The sequence below is a fragment of the Petromyzon marinus genome, chromosome 11 (assembly GCF_048934315.1).
Source record: "Petromyzon marinus isolate PM22_M1 ecotype Great Lakes invasive population chromosome 11, UKy_Petmar_22M1.pri1.0, whole genome shotgun sequence".
Classification (NCBI taxonomy): Eukaryota; Metazoa; Chordata; class Hyperoartia; order Petromyzontiformes; family Petromyzontidae; genus Petromyzon; species Petromyzon marinus.
Genome location: NC_133677.1, coordinates 7,571,178 through 7,586,816, shown reverse-complemented (window position 1 = coordinate 7,586,816; position 15,639 = coordinate 7,571,178). Strand labels below are relative to the sequence as shown.

Below are 15,639 nucleotides of genomic sequence, written 5' to 3'. Positions count from 1 at the left end.
GTAACGCAAACATAGCGGAGAGCGTAGAGTGAGGACTTTGTTTGCTCTGCGCTTGTAAATAGCGAGCCACCCACGCGCACCATTTGGTGCCTCTTATTTTGAAACGACTCCAGGTTATTTATCTTACGAATACGCGCCGTGTGCTGGCCGCTACTAATATTATCGCTAAATAAAAAAAATGTTTAGCTCTAAGGCTGAGCCGGAGAAATGTTATACGCCAGTGTTTGCTCAAAACAATAACAAGGTAATATTTGTCGTAAAAAAAAGGTAATGCGATAGGTATAGGGTTAACCAACACCCACCACACTAAATACATATATAATATTCGGACAAAAAAGCCATTATATAAGACAAACGATATTGAATATCGTAAATTGGCTTGTTACACAAGTGCGGGTCATTTCAACCATGATTTATCCGTGTAGTTGTAAGTATTGTTATGACAACAGTCGGCTTTGTAATCGTAAACGGCTGATATTTACGCTTCCTTATTAAATAACCGTGTGTATAGTTAACTTAGAGGCGCGCACACGCGATGGGTTTGCGCACAAAGGCGCTTTCAGACTCAGATATATATTGTCTTTGTATTATTTAAAAAGCTCGTAATGAAGACAATGCTATGCACGTATGTGTAAATCCAAGCCGTGTTTATAATCATGGCGCGGTTGGCTACGTACGGTGCGAAAGAAGTTCAACATGCACACGTACATACACGTGTTTGCGTGCTCGACGACACTCGGTATGCCCGTGTGTATGTACGCACATTTGTGCAGATGTGTGTATGTACATGCGCAGTACACTATGTACATGCCAGCTATGTACTAATTGGCACGTATACAACAACAACACGCGTCTCGGTTATACACGTGTGCACAGCTGTAGTAGCATGCCGATGTGCCTACGCATTTATTGAATGTGTGTCTTTATACATGCACAAGACACTCTAAATCCCAGCTATATATTCCATCGTGAATGGAAACTTAAAGGGCCAGCCACAGCAGTGCGACTGTGGCCATGCAACCCAATCTGCAGACCGTAATGTAGTCCGTGCTACTCGAATGGATGAGGAACGGCAAAAAAACCGCGCCAGCACTCTCCGGAAGCCCCCTCGTCTTGGCCAGCAAACGTCGACGTTGGCATTTAGCTCCCGAACATATTGCCGTTATTATGCGCAAGGATAGCATGTAAGATGGAATGGACACGGCATGCGTTCATTTTACTATTGTACAGATCTATGTTGCGCGCGTACGTGTGCACGCACGCATGTGAGGAGCGGTGGTGTAGCGGTTAGCGCGCTGTGCTACGAACCCGGTGACCCGAGTTCGATTCCCGCGCACGGTCAACACCGGTGAAGACTATCTGCACCGGTCCTGGGCCTCCCCTAGGTCGACTCAGCCTCAAATTTGTATCTGGTGTGGCGCGTAAATATCGCCACTAGGAAGACAAAGGCGAACGGGCGTGGTGCTGGCCACCCACCCTCTCGTGTGCCGTGCCGGCATTCATAGATGCTCGCTAACAACACTTTGCCCCTACAGTCTGTTAATGTTATTCGGGGGATCTTTGTATTTTATTATGTAACCAGGTAATAATGTGTGTGTGCTTCAAGGCCGTAATTATAATATAAATATGTTCAAAATGTCCCCTCCAAGATATTGCTCAAAAAATAATAATTGCTATGCTATGTAAATAAAAGTGAAAATTTTCTAAACCTTGGCCACAATATTTGGACTCGTCTTCATATAAATCAATGCATAGATTTATGTTGATATGATTGTGGTTATGGTTGTACTTTATTAATTCCTAATCTCTGCCATTACATACAATGAAACGGTAAAACAGTTAAAAAAACAGCAATGTAATACAATACACTATTAGACATTATTGTAAAAAAACACATTAAAAGTTCATCCCATGTGTTCGTGATTTTTGAAATATTTTAGACAGGAAATTAGTTTTCAAATGTAGATATTTTTCTGCGTTGAGACCCCCAGACACACTGGAAGATTTGGTCCCCCCCCCCCAATGTTGACTCCATGGCTAGGGCCTTGGTGTGCTTATACATACACAGCGCAGGACAAACATCGTCTCCGTTTCCTCCCGGCTGATGTGGTACCAATGTAACGACTCTCGAGATGACATCGAATAGCCACGGTTATTGTGCAATACATCAGTCCATGTGTTCATCAAAGCAATAATGATCCAATCCCATGACGTTCACACATGCAGCACACCGTTTACACGGGACGAACGGTGCAGGCTATTATAGCTGCTGTCATGCACGTGGTCATAAGCTCGCACGTGCTACGTGCAATGCAACGCATTCAGGTCCTGTCTAAAGACTGCATGCACTTCACTCGATGAAGTATATAGTAAGTGGCCCTTCTTTACACCACACAGAGAGGTCACTCTACCCCTCTGGCCTTTCTATGTGCTGTGAAGAAGGGCCATTGCCAATGTACTGTACATGCTATTCTTTTAAAGGTACGGGCGTCCCTCCGTGTACGGGACGGATAAATATACTGATAAGTTGTCAGTAAAGCGAAATTCCGTATATCGAACCCCGTCATCCCATCGATTTCTCTTATATAATCGGATGCGCGTGTTGTTGACGAATGTGTTGATTTTTGTGAAGCAGTTTGTGGTCGCGCACCACCGCCAACTCACGACGCGAGTCCACAACGAGGCTCACTCCGGACTCGTGCGACAAAAATCCGGTCTCTCCTCTCGCCTGTACCCGCCTCTCGCCTGGACAACTCTACAATTCGTTGCCTTCAGGAATGGAAAACGGGAAAAGTATCCCTCCAATGTTATCTTAGTCCGTCTAAAAATATATACTCACAGTCTTCCAACTCCAGAGATGCGCATGCTCCCCCCTATCTTGTACGGGTGTTTAAAAAAAATTCAATCTCATTCTAAATCACGTTACAATCTACAGCCCTTTATCAATCCACTGCTGGATGAAAGCTGGGTTTCCCCGTGGCGTCTTGGCAAAAAATAGTTTAGGCATACCTCACCAGAATTGTGAATCGTCGGTGAGCACTCGGACCGATTCTGATATTGTTCACTCGCCACTGATGTTAGCCGGGGCCGGAAATGACCAACTACTGTACCATAAATACTCAGTATAACAACGATGCCATACACTCCCTGCAATGTGTAGGCACCGCGCATCGCATCTTTGACCTTGTTTGTATGTGCACGCATGTCTATACGAAAATATATATGAACCTACACAATAGAACGAGTGTTCATGTACATATTTAACAAACAAGACGCTCGGCCTGATATATCGCAATTCGTTTGGTTGCTGTAAAGCGACCTTCATCCAGCAGTAGAACGAACGTGGCTGCTGCGGAAACGTCGTTTATGAATACGACATTCATAACCACGTTAAAGAGCAGCCAGGGGCGTGCGACTGCGACCACCCAACCCAAGCCACCCTCTCTCGTCTGCGCTCCTTCAACGGAGGAGGAGGAGGGAGGCGTGGTAGAAATACGACGCCAACGAAGCCCCCTCTCGTCGTGGCCAGCAGCAAGACCTCGGCATTGGCGCCTGGTTCCCGATCATGGCAACAAATCGCGCGATCGCCCGGCGTGTGGACAAAGAGCGCGCCGTAGCCCACGATCGTATGGGCACTGCCGCCTCTCGGCATCGAACCGAGTTTGCGTGGGTACGCGACGTGCCCGTGGGCAGGCAATTTCAACGGCGCACGGACTCACGAGGGTGGCCACTCGTATTTGCCCAGCCAAAAGGCTCAGTTGAATCTCGGGACTCGATTTGGATGAGGCGCGGCTACTGTTTGGGATGTTTGCTTTGGGAATGTCTTAGGTTGTGCAAAGTTTAGTATTCCGAGTGATGATGTTGCTTTTGAAAAATGCATGCACACGGATATAATGCATTTCTGTTATATGCATATATGTGTGTGTGTGTCTTTACAGAGATCGGTACGGATGGAACAACGACCCGCTTGCTGTGCTGCCTTATACACACAAGACCAGCCGCTGGTCCAGAAAAGTGTTGCGTGACCCATCCACCCGCGATCTACCAACCCTTGCGTTGGAACGCGCTGGATGGCATGCGCGCGTGCGGCACGACCGCCCGCTTGGACACACGCGCAATGTATTTACACCATCGGTGGAATTCACCAATTAACGGGTTCATTAATTAACAGCCTTGAGAAGGACGGTGTTACATCAATAACGTGACGTACGTTGCACGTCATATTGCATCATATACCCGCACAAAGATGTGTTTGTACGTGGATGCAAGTGCAAATGATAATTAGTAATTACACACATATATATGCAGTCGCATATTTTATACTTAATTCAGTCCCTTTTATTTTTTGATTTAAAGCTTTCGTGACTGCAGGGATTCATATTCTTGGTTCTTTCGGTAAAGTCACGTAGAAGGGAAACAATATACAAACACAGAGACAATTTCAACCGAGAAGATGGATTCTGGCTTAGCAATCATTGAAAGGATTTGATAAACCATTTCGGGTCTTAATTGATTGTTCACGCTTACGGGGGCTTTCAGACCGCATCCATTATTTTCGTCTCCCCCCTCCTCTTTTCCGAACATAGATGGACTCGTCCATCTGAACAAACTGTCAAATCGCTCTCCGTGGTGCTAACGTAAAAAAAAACCCGCCACTTTTTAAAATTTTCTTGCTGTGGTTTTCACACCTGATGATGATTGCTTGTGTTGCAGTCGAAACGTCGTGATAATTTTATTGTTTTATATTTTTATTATTTTATTGTTTCCCTTCTACGTGACTTTACCGAAAGAACCAAGAATATCAGTCCCTTTTGTTAATCCGCCGCTGGATGAAGACCCTCGTCATGTCTTGTTATTGGGGTTCTTGTTTGACCATACTTCACCACGCTATTAGGATAAGCGTTGCCCGGTTGGCGAAATGGAAGGTCGGTAATAGGACCGGTTCAAATATCGCCCGCCACTGATGGTAGCTGTAGCCGGGAATCGAACTCAGATGGTCTGGTTCATGGCCAGGTGTGAAAACCATTATTGCAACACTCCACCCCATACATAGATCTCATATGCTGACTATCGGCTCCATATGCAGCATATACTCATGATTATTGCCCCTATATCTATAATATACTGACTATTCGCCCCATATAATGCTTTCATTTTATATAGCGTCATTCATCCTAATAGCAACCCATAACGCCTCATATCTACAGCCCGTTCAAGTCTATGGGGGGGGGGGGGAGGGGGGGAGGTATCTGTCTGTACAATTGTGCAGTCACTGCGTGCCCGTGCGCTGCATCGATCTGCGGAACCAATTTCCTGATCGAGAACGGGGTCCCCTGCTTACGCGGTTCACGTCGGGGAAGTTCACCAGCATTGCATGAGGCGAGCCTGACTCCAGTGATGAGACACTGCAACGTCGAAACCGGCGCATTCATCCGATGCCGCCGATGACATGAATAATATGAACTCGCAGGAATGGCGTGTGGCGGATGGTTTGTGTAATAAAAACGACGATTCGGTTTTGTTTACGTGTGGAGAGAGACGCGTTGAGAAGGAGGCGTCATTTATGGCGTAACACCACGCACACGTGTGTGTGTGTGCTCTATGCACTGCTCACAGGTACGGTAATTAGACACGCATGTCGTTCACGCTGCATACGCTACCGAGCATAAGCCTGTGGTGTGAACTCATAAGTAGCCTAACGACTGCCGGTAATGACAGGCGCGTCACCTGCCAGGGCGCTGCAAGGCGCACCGTGCTCTCTGCTGGCATTTCACTTCCACGCGCTGTAAGCGACCGAACCCGGCCACCCGAGTTCGATTCCAGGCCGTCACCGCCACCACCAGCGCCAGCACTGACATCGGTGGCGAGGAATATTTGAACGTGATCGTGAGCAGCCCAACCCTCCCTGTCTACATTTCACCGAACGGTTTTGACCAGCGTGGGGAGGAATGGCCAAACAACCCCGCAGTGAGTTTAGACTACAGTATTATTACGACGGTATAATTGTGGACGCACAAGCCTGCTTTACTCATATGTTAACTTATGCGTGCGCGCTGGGTATCGAATACGCGTACGGGATCGAGGAGTGCCCCGTTACCCAAACAGGAGTTTGAATATTATATTCTTGGTTCTTTCGGTAAAGTCACATGAGTCTCAACGAGTCTTAACGAGTTTTCACGCGTCTCAACGAGTATCCGTGAGTCTCAATGAGTCTCCACGAGTCCGGTGACCACGAAAGGCGAAGAGCTAAGGGTGATGGGGGGCACTGTCAGGGGCAGATTTTCGGAGGTCGCGCCTATCTCCGGGTGCATCAGCTGTGGGAATCTGGCGTCGCAATGCGATGTTTACGTGTCGCTCGAAAACTGCATACATAAATTGATAATTGTTGAAGAGATGCACGAAATAGCCGCGTGCGGATGATAACTCACGACTGATTTTGACACTAAAGTCAGCGTAGACTCGACGTGCCGCGGTATGGCCGAGGATGCACGTGGAGTGGTGGCGCAGTCCTTAGCGCACAGGGGCTACGAACCCGGCCACCAAGAACATCGATTGCCGGCGACGACTCAGCCGTGTCGAGTGACATCTGAACCGGTCGTGGCTTCTCTCTGCACCAGCCCGCATTGACTAGCGTGGTGAAGTATGGTCGAACAACCCAAACAACAACAACACAACCAGCCAAGTCGGGCCGTCCTACGACGATAAACCGATCGCGTTTTTCATCTTCAAAACACGTGCGCATAGCCTGCAATGCGCCGCCTTTCGTCAATGGACTGCTGGGTAAAACAAACACACCTCCTCCCCACGTCTTGTCGTACATGGACGGTTGTGTGACCATACTTCGCCACGATGATCATTAAGGGTCGAGTCCAGGGGTGGGTTCAGACATCACTCGCCACCGCCGTCACCCTTGGCCTGGGGGGCGGGGGGGGGGGAACTGAACCCGGGGAGCAATTTCATAGCCCGGCGTCTCGCAGCGCAAAGCGCAGGGCGCTAACCACCGCGCCCGCCGCTCCCTCCAAGTAATCAGTTGTTTCCCTTAAGTAGGAGCCGCATTAAAAATGTGTCGCCCGCTGCGCGATCGGGGGGGGGGGGAACGGGACGGGGGGTGGAAAGTTTCCAATCATTGCCCGAGTGCAGAGTCGCGCGCCAGGCGACGCCGGTCTAAGCCACGCAAGGCGAGTGCGCCTAGTTTGGCTGGCGCGGCTGCCAGGTGTGAATTAAACACGTTAAAATCGCATTAACACGTGGCCGATAAATCAAATTAAGGAAGGCTCGCCCCGACTGAGAAGTCGTTTATTAGCCTCCAGAGCCACGTGCGTACAGACGCCGCGAGTTAGAACACTGGGCGCGCTCGCGATGTGAACACGTGCGCGCAATGGCTACCAATGCAGTGCAGCGTCGCACATTCGACCGTCACATATCCGCCCCGACCTGATATATATTCTGTGTCTCGGTCACACAGCGAGTCCGATATAATCACGTGTCCTGGGCAAACCCGAAACGTCGAGCTTGGCTGATGCGCCAGGACTGGTGGTGTTGCTTTGAGCTCTGATCCGGAGCTTGCAATCATATCTTTAAAACTACCACACGTCTACCTGCATATCTGGCAGCTATAGATGTAGGTATTACATACCTCAAAACCTGCCATATCCCGCGCTCATACAAACTTGCGACCGTTCGTTGCAGGAAGTCGCTATTGCTCTGTAAGAAGGGGACGTTCTTTGGATGACCTTGTCCTCGCCATAGCAATGTGGAACTGTCACCACCGCTCCCAAAGAGAGATGAATGAAGATCGGTCAAGGTACGATTGAGCACGAAGACATACGACACTTGAACGGCGCGTTTGTTAATGGCGTTGTTCACCCCAAAAACAAACATCCCCCGTATAGCCTAAACAGACTGTTGGGGCAAGTGCTGTTAGCGAGCACCTATGAAGGTCCAGCACGGCACACGAGGGGGTGGGTAACCAACACCACGCCCGGACGCCTTTGTCTCCCCAGTGGCGATGTTTACACACCGCACCAAGTACTCATTTGAGGCTGAGTCGACCTCGGGGAGACCCAGGACCGGTTAAGGTAATCGTCACTGGTGTCGGCCGTGAGCGGGAATCGAACTCGGGTCGCCGGGTTCGAATCGCAGCGTAGCGCTAACCGCTACACCACCGCTCCCCACTTGTTTCATTTGGTAATGGGATTGTTCACCCCACATACATACACCACACACACACTGCCGACACGTGGTGTGGAGTTGTGCTGCTGGTGATATTTTCACGCGTCTTGGTCAATCCATTGCTGGATGAATCATCATAATAATGGTCATTTAATGGTCATTTGTAAGACGCATTTCATCCGTGGATCGCAAAGCGCCGTGTATGGACAGCATGAAATTAACAGAACCATGCAGGGCAAACGGCAAGAACTTGGGGATAAATGCCATTTAAAGAGGTAATTTTTTTTAAAAGGCAGAATTAAATAGCTCTAACAATCCAGGCTGTCGTATTATCAAAGGCAAAGCGTTGTTCCATGGACTGGGAGCTTCACAGTGGAAAAAGCCCGCCCCTCCGATTAGCCGGCTACGAACGGTGCGAAAGAAGTTCAACATACGTACAGCCAGATCACCCCAGAAAATGAAACCTTGCCCTCGGAGTATTCAGAAGAAGGCCAATCTCAACATTTCAGGAACTTCGTCGAAGGGGATAAGGGGATCCCCACGTCGTGTCACGTTCGGGGGCTGTTCATCCATACTTCACCACGCTGGTCCGTGCGGCTTTAGCGAATTGGGGGGGGGGGGTACAGTGGGGGGGGGGGGGGGGGCGGTTGGAGCGCCCAGGACCGGTTCAACTTTCAAACGCCACTGATGTTCGTCGTGGGCACCGCGATTGAACCCGGCACGCTGGCACCAGAGCGCAGTGCGCTCACAACCACCGCACCACCGCTGCCGTCTTCCGTCGTAAACGAAATAAAGGGACGGAATGCAACACACACATCCTGTAGAAATATTCCCTTTGTTTGTACCTCTTTATGTGCACATATATACACATACGTGTAAACAGATTGCCATATATATGTGCGTTATCGATGCGTGTGTAGATGTCGGGAGCGTTGCATGGTCATCGTTGGCTACACTTTAGGGGAGGACAGACGAGGGGAGGTGAGGAATATGTTTTAGAAGAGTGTGGAGGGTGGGGTTTACAACACACGCGTATCACTTAGACAAAGATCCCCCGTGTAGCCTTACGAGACTGTTGGGGCAAGTGCGAGTATACAGCGAAGGCCGGAACGGCGCACGTGGCGGGGGGGGGGGGGGGGGTACCGGAACCACCTTTGTCTCCCCGCTGCCGATGTTCACACACCGCAAAGGCGTAACTTATTATGTTACGGCCGAGTCGAGCTATGGGAGGGATATAACAAGTTCAGGCATAGCAACAGCAACAGCTGTGATTCGCCGCTATGTGACGGCGACGTCACCGCACAGCTTCTTGTGCCAGGCTTGGTGCACTTTGAGGCCGCGTTTGTTTGGCGCGTGTGGGGTGTGGCGGGTAGGATGTAGTGGTAAGCTCATTGCGCTACGCACCCGGCGGCCCGAGTTAGATTCTCGGCCACGGCCATCAAACGACAGCGATTATAATCTGAACCGAGGCTGTGGCCCTAACGGCCTACGGAGGTGTGTTCGCCAATAGTAACTTGCCCCCAACAAATCCACGAAGGCTACACGGGGGACCTTTGCGCGCGCGTGTGTATATCTCTCGACTGTCTCCTATAACCTCCCCCACACAGCTTCGCCACCGCAAACCCCCCCCCCCACACACGCTTCAATTTGCACGGCCAATCACTTTTAGAGGTAAAGTCGTCCGCTCCTCCCGCTTCTCCCTAAGGCTATGTATGCATGACGCCCAAGAGATGCGAGTTGTGTGTGTGCGCGCGTGTGTGTGCGCGCGTATGTGTGGGGAGGAGTTGGGTGGGGTAGGGGAGATGGGAGGGAGAGAGGGAGGCGGAGGAGGAGGAGAAGAGGGGAGGGGAATAGTCGAGTTGGGGAAGTGCAGCCAGTGATCGAAAGCGCGCGTCCAACAACCAACGCAGATTGCGAGCTGCTTCAACTTAGCACGCTTGCCGGCACCCCCCCCCCTCCTCCCCGCTCCGGCATCACTCCGCAAGCACTTTTCAACAACTGTGGTATAAATACATCATCAACAACAACAGCAGCGGCAACAACAACAACAACACGCGCACGGGCGGCGATCGTGCAGCGTTCAAGAGGGAGGAACGCACGAACGAACGCACATTTGAGCGGCCTCGTTTGAAGAAGGGAGCGAGGAGGGGAAGGGAGCGAATCGCGGCCAAGTAAGTCGGGCACGAGTTTCACTCCCACCGGCTTACTCCGTGCGATGGTCGCGGACGGAGTGAGAGAACATCACAACGAACGCCGGCCCGAATTGCGTTACTCTCTTTAAGTCGTATACGGAGAGTTTATATTTCTGTATGTATATATAAAAATGAGGGGGGGGGGGCGTGCGGAGGGTGGTGGTTTTGGCACGGCCCTTACCGGCAACAAATGACGAAAGGCTCCAAGCGGCATGTGTCGTTGTTGTTAGTGTTGTGTTTTGTGCAGGCACTATCAGCTAACTCGTTAGTACAAATGCGGACGATCCATTTGATTGCCATCGAAAGCACTGCGGCCGCCGCATTTCTCTTGCTTTCGTGATGGAAAGCGCAGCCGACACCAATCGAATGCGTCGTGATTTACATCGCTTGACTAAGACAGGCGACGTGTGTGGTGTATTTTCTCACTCTCTCTCTCTCTCTCTCTGTCTCCCTCCCTGTTTCCGTGGCTGTCACCTGTTTGGAATTGTCCAGCTGTGTCGGTGTGGTGGCGGTGGTGTTGGCGGCGGTGGTGCTGACCGGCCACACCGTTGCGTGAAACAAAAGAGATCGCTTCCTTCCCTTCCTAGTCCACGACCAAGCAAGTTCACACGTCTCGTGGCCGGGGGCCCCGGCGAAAGATACAATGGCACGAGTCGATCTGTCTTCGTGAAGTGAGCGAACGAGCGAGCGAGCGAGTGAATGAATAGCGTGGCTATCGAGCGCGCTGTCAAACTCGCCGGCGGGAGAAACGAAGCGGGCACAAACAAAATCCAACAACGCCACATCGGTGTTGTCTCGTAGTTAAAGGGAGAAGTGGTGTGTGTGTGTGGGGGTGGTGGGAGGGTGGGGTGGGTGCGAGAGATAGCAAAAAAAAACAGACACGGATGCGCGCTCCCCCTCTACGTGCGGCGAGTGCGAAGTCAAAGCCGGCTGCGTTCCCAGCTTCACGGACTGACGGACGGCGTGGAGCCAATAGCCTCACGGTGACCTGCTCATCATAAGTGGGGTGGGGAGGAGGGGGTGTGTGGAGGAGCAACGAATATTGAGAGAGAGAGAGAAAGCGAAACGACGGAGCGACGAGAAGATCTACAAATCGCTAAGGACAAGCACGCGAATACAGAGAGAGAGAGAGAGGGACACACAGAGATATACACACAGAGATACACACACAGAAAGAGAGAGACACACAGAGAGAGAGAGACGCACACACACACATAGAGAGACACGAATACCGCTCACCGTCGTTTAAAGACGCGGATTCAATCGCAGCGCGCTCGCACCTGGCGCGCACCAGATTCTTCCTCACTCTTTTATCTCCGACGGCTGGCGACGACGGAAAAAAACTACCAAAATCCGCGCGTCCGCGAGTCGAGGAGGGAGTACGATGTTCCAGCCACCCACCAAACGCTGCTTCACCATCGAATCTCTGGTGGCTAAGGATGGTGGCGACTCCGTATCTGCGGCCGCAACTTTGCAACAACAACAACAACAGCAGCAGCAGCAACAGCAACAACAACAACAACAGCAACAGCCTGCTTACCCGATACCCGGAGGTGCGAATCCGTTGACTTGCGGTGCCCAGCCACCGCATCCCTTCGCGGCAGCGGCAGCGGCGGCTGCGGCCGCGGCTGCGAGCCGGGCGGGGATGCACCCGGAGTTGTTCTTCCACGACGCCCATCACCTGCAGCCGCTGCTCGCCGTGCCCGCCATGCACCCGTCCGGCCACCACCACCACCACCACTTGTCCCACCCGCCTCCGTCGCTGCCCCTGTTCGGAGGTCCGCAGGGAAGGGATGCCATCAGCCTTTACCCGTGGCTCTTGCATCGGCCGCGGTATCTTGGGCACAGATACCCAGGTATGTGTGTTTAGACCGTGCGTGTGGTTTGCGTTAGCGAGTACCTATTGAAGCGCTTGCCTACCAACAGTCTGTGGATGATGTATGCACGGGACACCGCTGTCTCTGTGTGCTCAATAGATGAATGAGCCACCGGTTCGACGGGTGATACTGGACCGGTTCTGCGCCTTCACGAGGTGGACCCGGTCTTAAATATGAGCACACCTAGGCCTCGCTGGCCTCAATAGGCGCTCGCTAACAACGCGCGATCCAACGGTGTTGGAAGTTGTGGGGGCGAAGCGACGCCTAAGTCAGACGGGGTCGGGTAGACGATCAGAGTGGATCTCTGCAGCAAGATTGCGTGCAACGCACGTAAACACACACACATACAATAATGTGTGTACACATACATGATTGTTGCACGTGTGTGTGTGTGGATATGTGGTGGCGTGGTGGTTAGTGCGTTGCGTGCAACGAATCCGGCTACCTGAGTTCGATTCCCGCTCACGGCCACCAACCCCAGTAATGATTATCTGAACCGTTCCTGGGCTTCCCTGAACCGGCCCTGGGCTTCCCTGAGGTCGTCACTTGGGAGACAAAGGCGGCCCGGCATGGTGCTGGCCATCCAACTCCCTCGTGTAACCCTGCCGGCCTTCATCGGTGCTCGCTTACAGCACTTGTTGTTACAAAAATACACGAAGGCTTTACGGGGGAACTTTGTCTAGTGCATCTGGCCTTTGGTTGCATGATTGTTGCATCGAAAGTGGTGTAATCTAGACTGACCTTAACGAGTATGTATATTATAAATTGTTATCGTGTTCGTGTGCGTGTGCGCGCGCGCGGTGGTGTAGCGGTTAGCGCGCTACGCTACGAACCTTGCCACCAGAGTTCGATTCCCGCTCACGGCCGACACCAGTGACGATTATCTGAACTGGTCCTGGACCTCCCCGAGGTCAAATTAGTACCTGGTGCGGTGTGTAAACATCGCCACTGGTGAGACAAAGGCGGTCGGGTGTGGTTCTGGCCACTCACCCCCCGTTCGCCGTGACCGCCTTAAGAGGTGTTCCCTAACAGCACTTGCCCCAACAGTCTGTTAAGACTATACGGGGGATCGTTGTCTTTGTACATTATTTGGGCAAGCGCATAAAACTATTTTTTTTACTACGAATTTGAAAGCAAATTACACACGCGTGACTTTATTTTATATATTTAAAACACACGTAACCGGGAAGTGAACGCACTTGGTACATACAGTGCAGTGTGTTCTCACCACACAACTTTTATCTTGTGCGCAGAGAGAATACGCGTGGTTGGTCTCCGCTGAACACCCTCGTATGAAATCTCCCACGTTGTGTATTACCTCGTCTGTAGCGTAATGTGTATACAAGGTCAATGGTCAATCTGTCTACAGATAAAAAAAATAGCCATTACACGATACATCTTGCGTATTATTATAGCATATAGTCAGATTAGGGCAGTGTTATTAACAGCTGTGTCGAGTTATATAGTCATTTGTGCTTACGTACTGCTGCTCAACGTCGTATCACACTTTTCGATGCGCTCGCGCGTGTTTGCGTGCGATTAATTTGCGTTAATTCCATCGGTACGGTTTACGCACAGATCGGAGCGTTCGATACAACTCTCGTTGACGATATTAGCTACAAGCGAACGCGAATAGCCGAGAAGGTAGTCGGGACTTAATTGCCTTGTTAATGCTTTAGCGCACACTCGGCATGCGCGAATGGAATTCGCGATATACAATGCCGCACTTCTCAAACCGCGTCGAGATTTTAGCCCCTTCAAATATTGTAACGCAGACGTTTCTTGTCGTGTGTTTGTTTTGTTTGCTTGTGTCTCTACACCACACAGTCATCACCTATGTAGACGAGAATCCTAAACGATTGCTTATTAAACGCATTCTTTGGTGACGCTACTGCTGCTTCTGCTGCGTTGACAATGGTGTAAAAGCACAAGTAAAATAATAACAACAACGCTATAACCTAACGCACGTGTCAATAAATAGTATATGGCCTTACAAGGATACACGTATATAATAGTCAGGTGTTATGAACAAAGGCTATTTCCCGAAACGTCGCCCATGAAACGCTGTCTGTGGACCTTGACACTTCGCGATTTGGATTACGTCCGATCTTCCGTGCCAGCGTTTTAGTTCCCCTACGCCAAAGTCAACGTACGGCGAGAATCTGTTGCCGGTCGCTCTTCCTGTGCCACACAAATAATGCACAGAGAGAGAGAGTTCGTTTGTAACAGAGGCGATCTCTGCTGCGGAATTAATGTGTGTTTACATATACTGTACGTGTGTGTGTGTGGGGAGTGGTAGTGTAGTGAACCCGGCGAGCCGAGTTCGATTCCCGCTCACGGCCAACACCAGTGACGACTAAGTCGACTCAGCATCAAATGAGTACCTGGTGCGGTGTGTAAACATCGCCGCTGGGGAGATAAAGGCGGTCGGGCGTGGTGCTGGCCACCCACCCCCTCGTACATCGTTCCGGTCTTCATAGGTGCTCGCTAACAGCACTTGCCTCAACAGTCTGTTAAGGCTATAAGGGGGATCTGTGTCTTTTTTATCTGGTATTCATTAGACAAAGATATTTCTTCGTGTTTGGTGTTATCTACTCGACTTTGTAGCCCCAGTTGTCAGTCCACTGTTGGATAAAGGCCTCCGCCGCGCCGCGTCGGACATCGTGTGGATCGTTTGACCATATTTCACCACCCGGCTGGCCAGTGCGGGTTAATGAAGGGTGACGGGAACGGGGGGAGCAATGGGCGGGGGGAGGGGGCAGGACCGGTTCAGATATCACTCGATACTGATGTTAGCCGTGACCGGGAATCGAACCCCAGTTTGCCGAGTTTCAAGGCGTTGACGTGCGCTGTCCACTGCGCTACCGCTTTCCTCATTATCTCACGTTCATCAGTGGGTACGTATTTACATATATACTTAAAAACAGACAACGACCCTCCTCATAGCCTGAACAGACTGTTGGGCCTGTAGTGGCAAGTGCTGCTAGCGAGTAACACCTATGAAGGCCGGAACGGCACGAGGGGGTGGGTTGACAGCACCACGCCCGGCCGCCTTTGTCTCCCCAGTGGCGATGTTTACACACCGCACCAGTTACTCGTTTGAGCCTGAGTCGACCTAGGGAAGGGGTTGGGACCGGATAAGATAAATCGTCACCGGTGTTGGCCATGAGCAGGAATCGAACTCGGGTCGCCGGGTTCGTAGCGCAGCGTGCTAAATGTTGCACTACCGCTCCGCACAACACACACACACATATATAAACACACACACACATAGGAATCACTATTGTCCACATAATACACACAAAGAGCACTTAACACCCCCTTTAAACGACAATACAAGCGCCCAGGGCACAAAAGACGTTAAGGCAAATAATGCTTGGCCTTTTGAGAAATGGGAT

The 15,639-nt window shown here is 50.9% G+C and overlaps 1 protein-coding gene across 1 annotated transcript in view; it reads left to right on the top strand.

Annotated features, from left to right (window-relative positions):
- The first annotated feature begins 9,977 nt into the window (after positions 1-9,977).
- LOC103091798 (homeobox protein EMX1) overlaps positions 9,978-15,639 on the top strand; it is a 32,335-nt gene continuing 26,673 nt past the window's right edge. The window contains exons 1-2 of the mRNA XM_032952150.2: positions 9,978-10,343; positions 10,857-12,220. Coding sequence (XP_032808041.2) covers positions 11,749-12,220 — 472 coding nt within the window. The 5' untranslated portion in view covers positions 9,978-10,343; positions 10,857-11,748. The remainder of the gene's footprint in view (positions 10,344-10,856; positions 12,221-15,639) is intronic.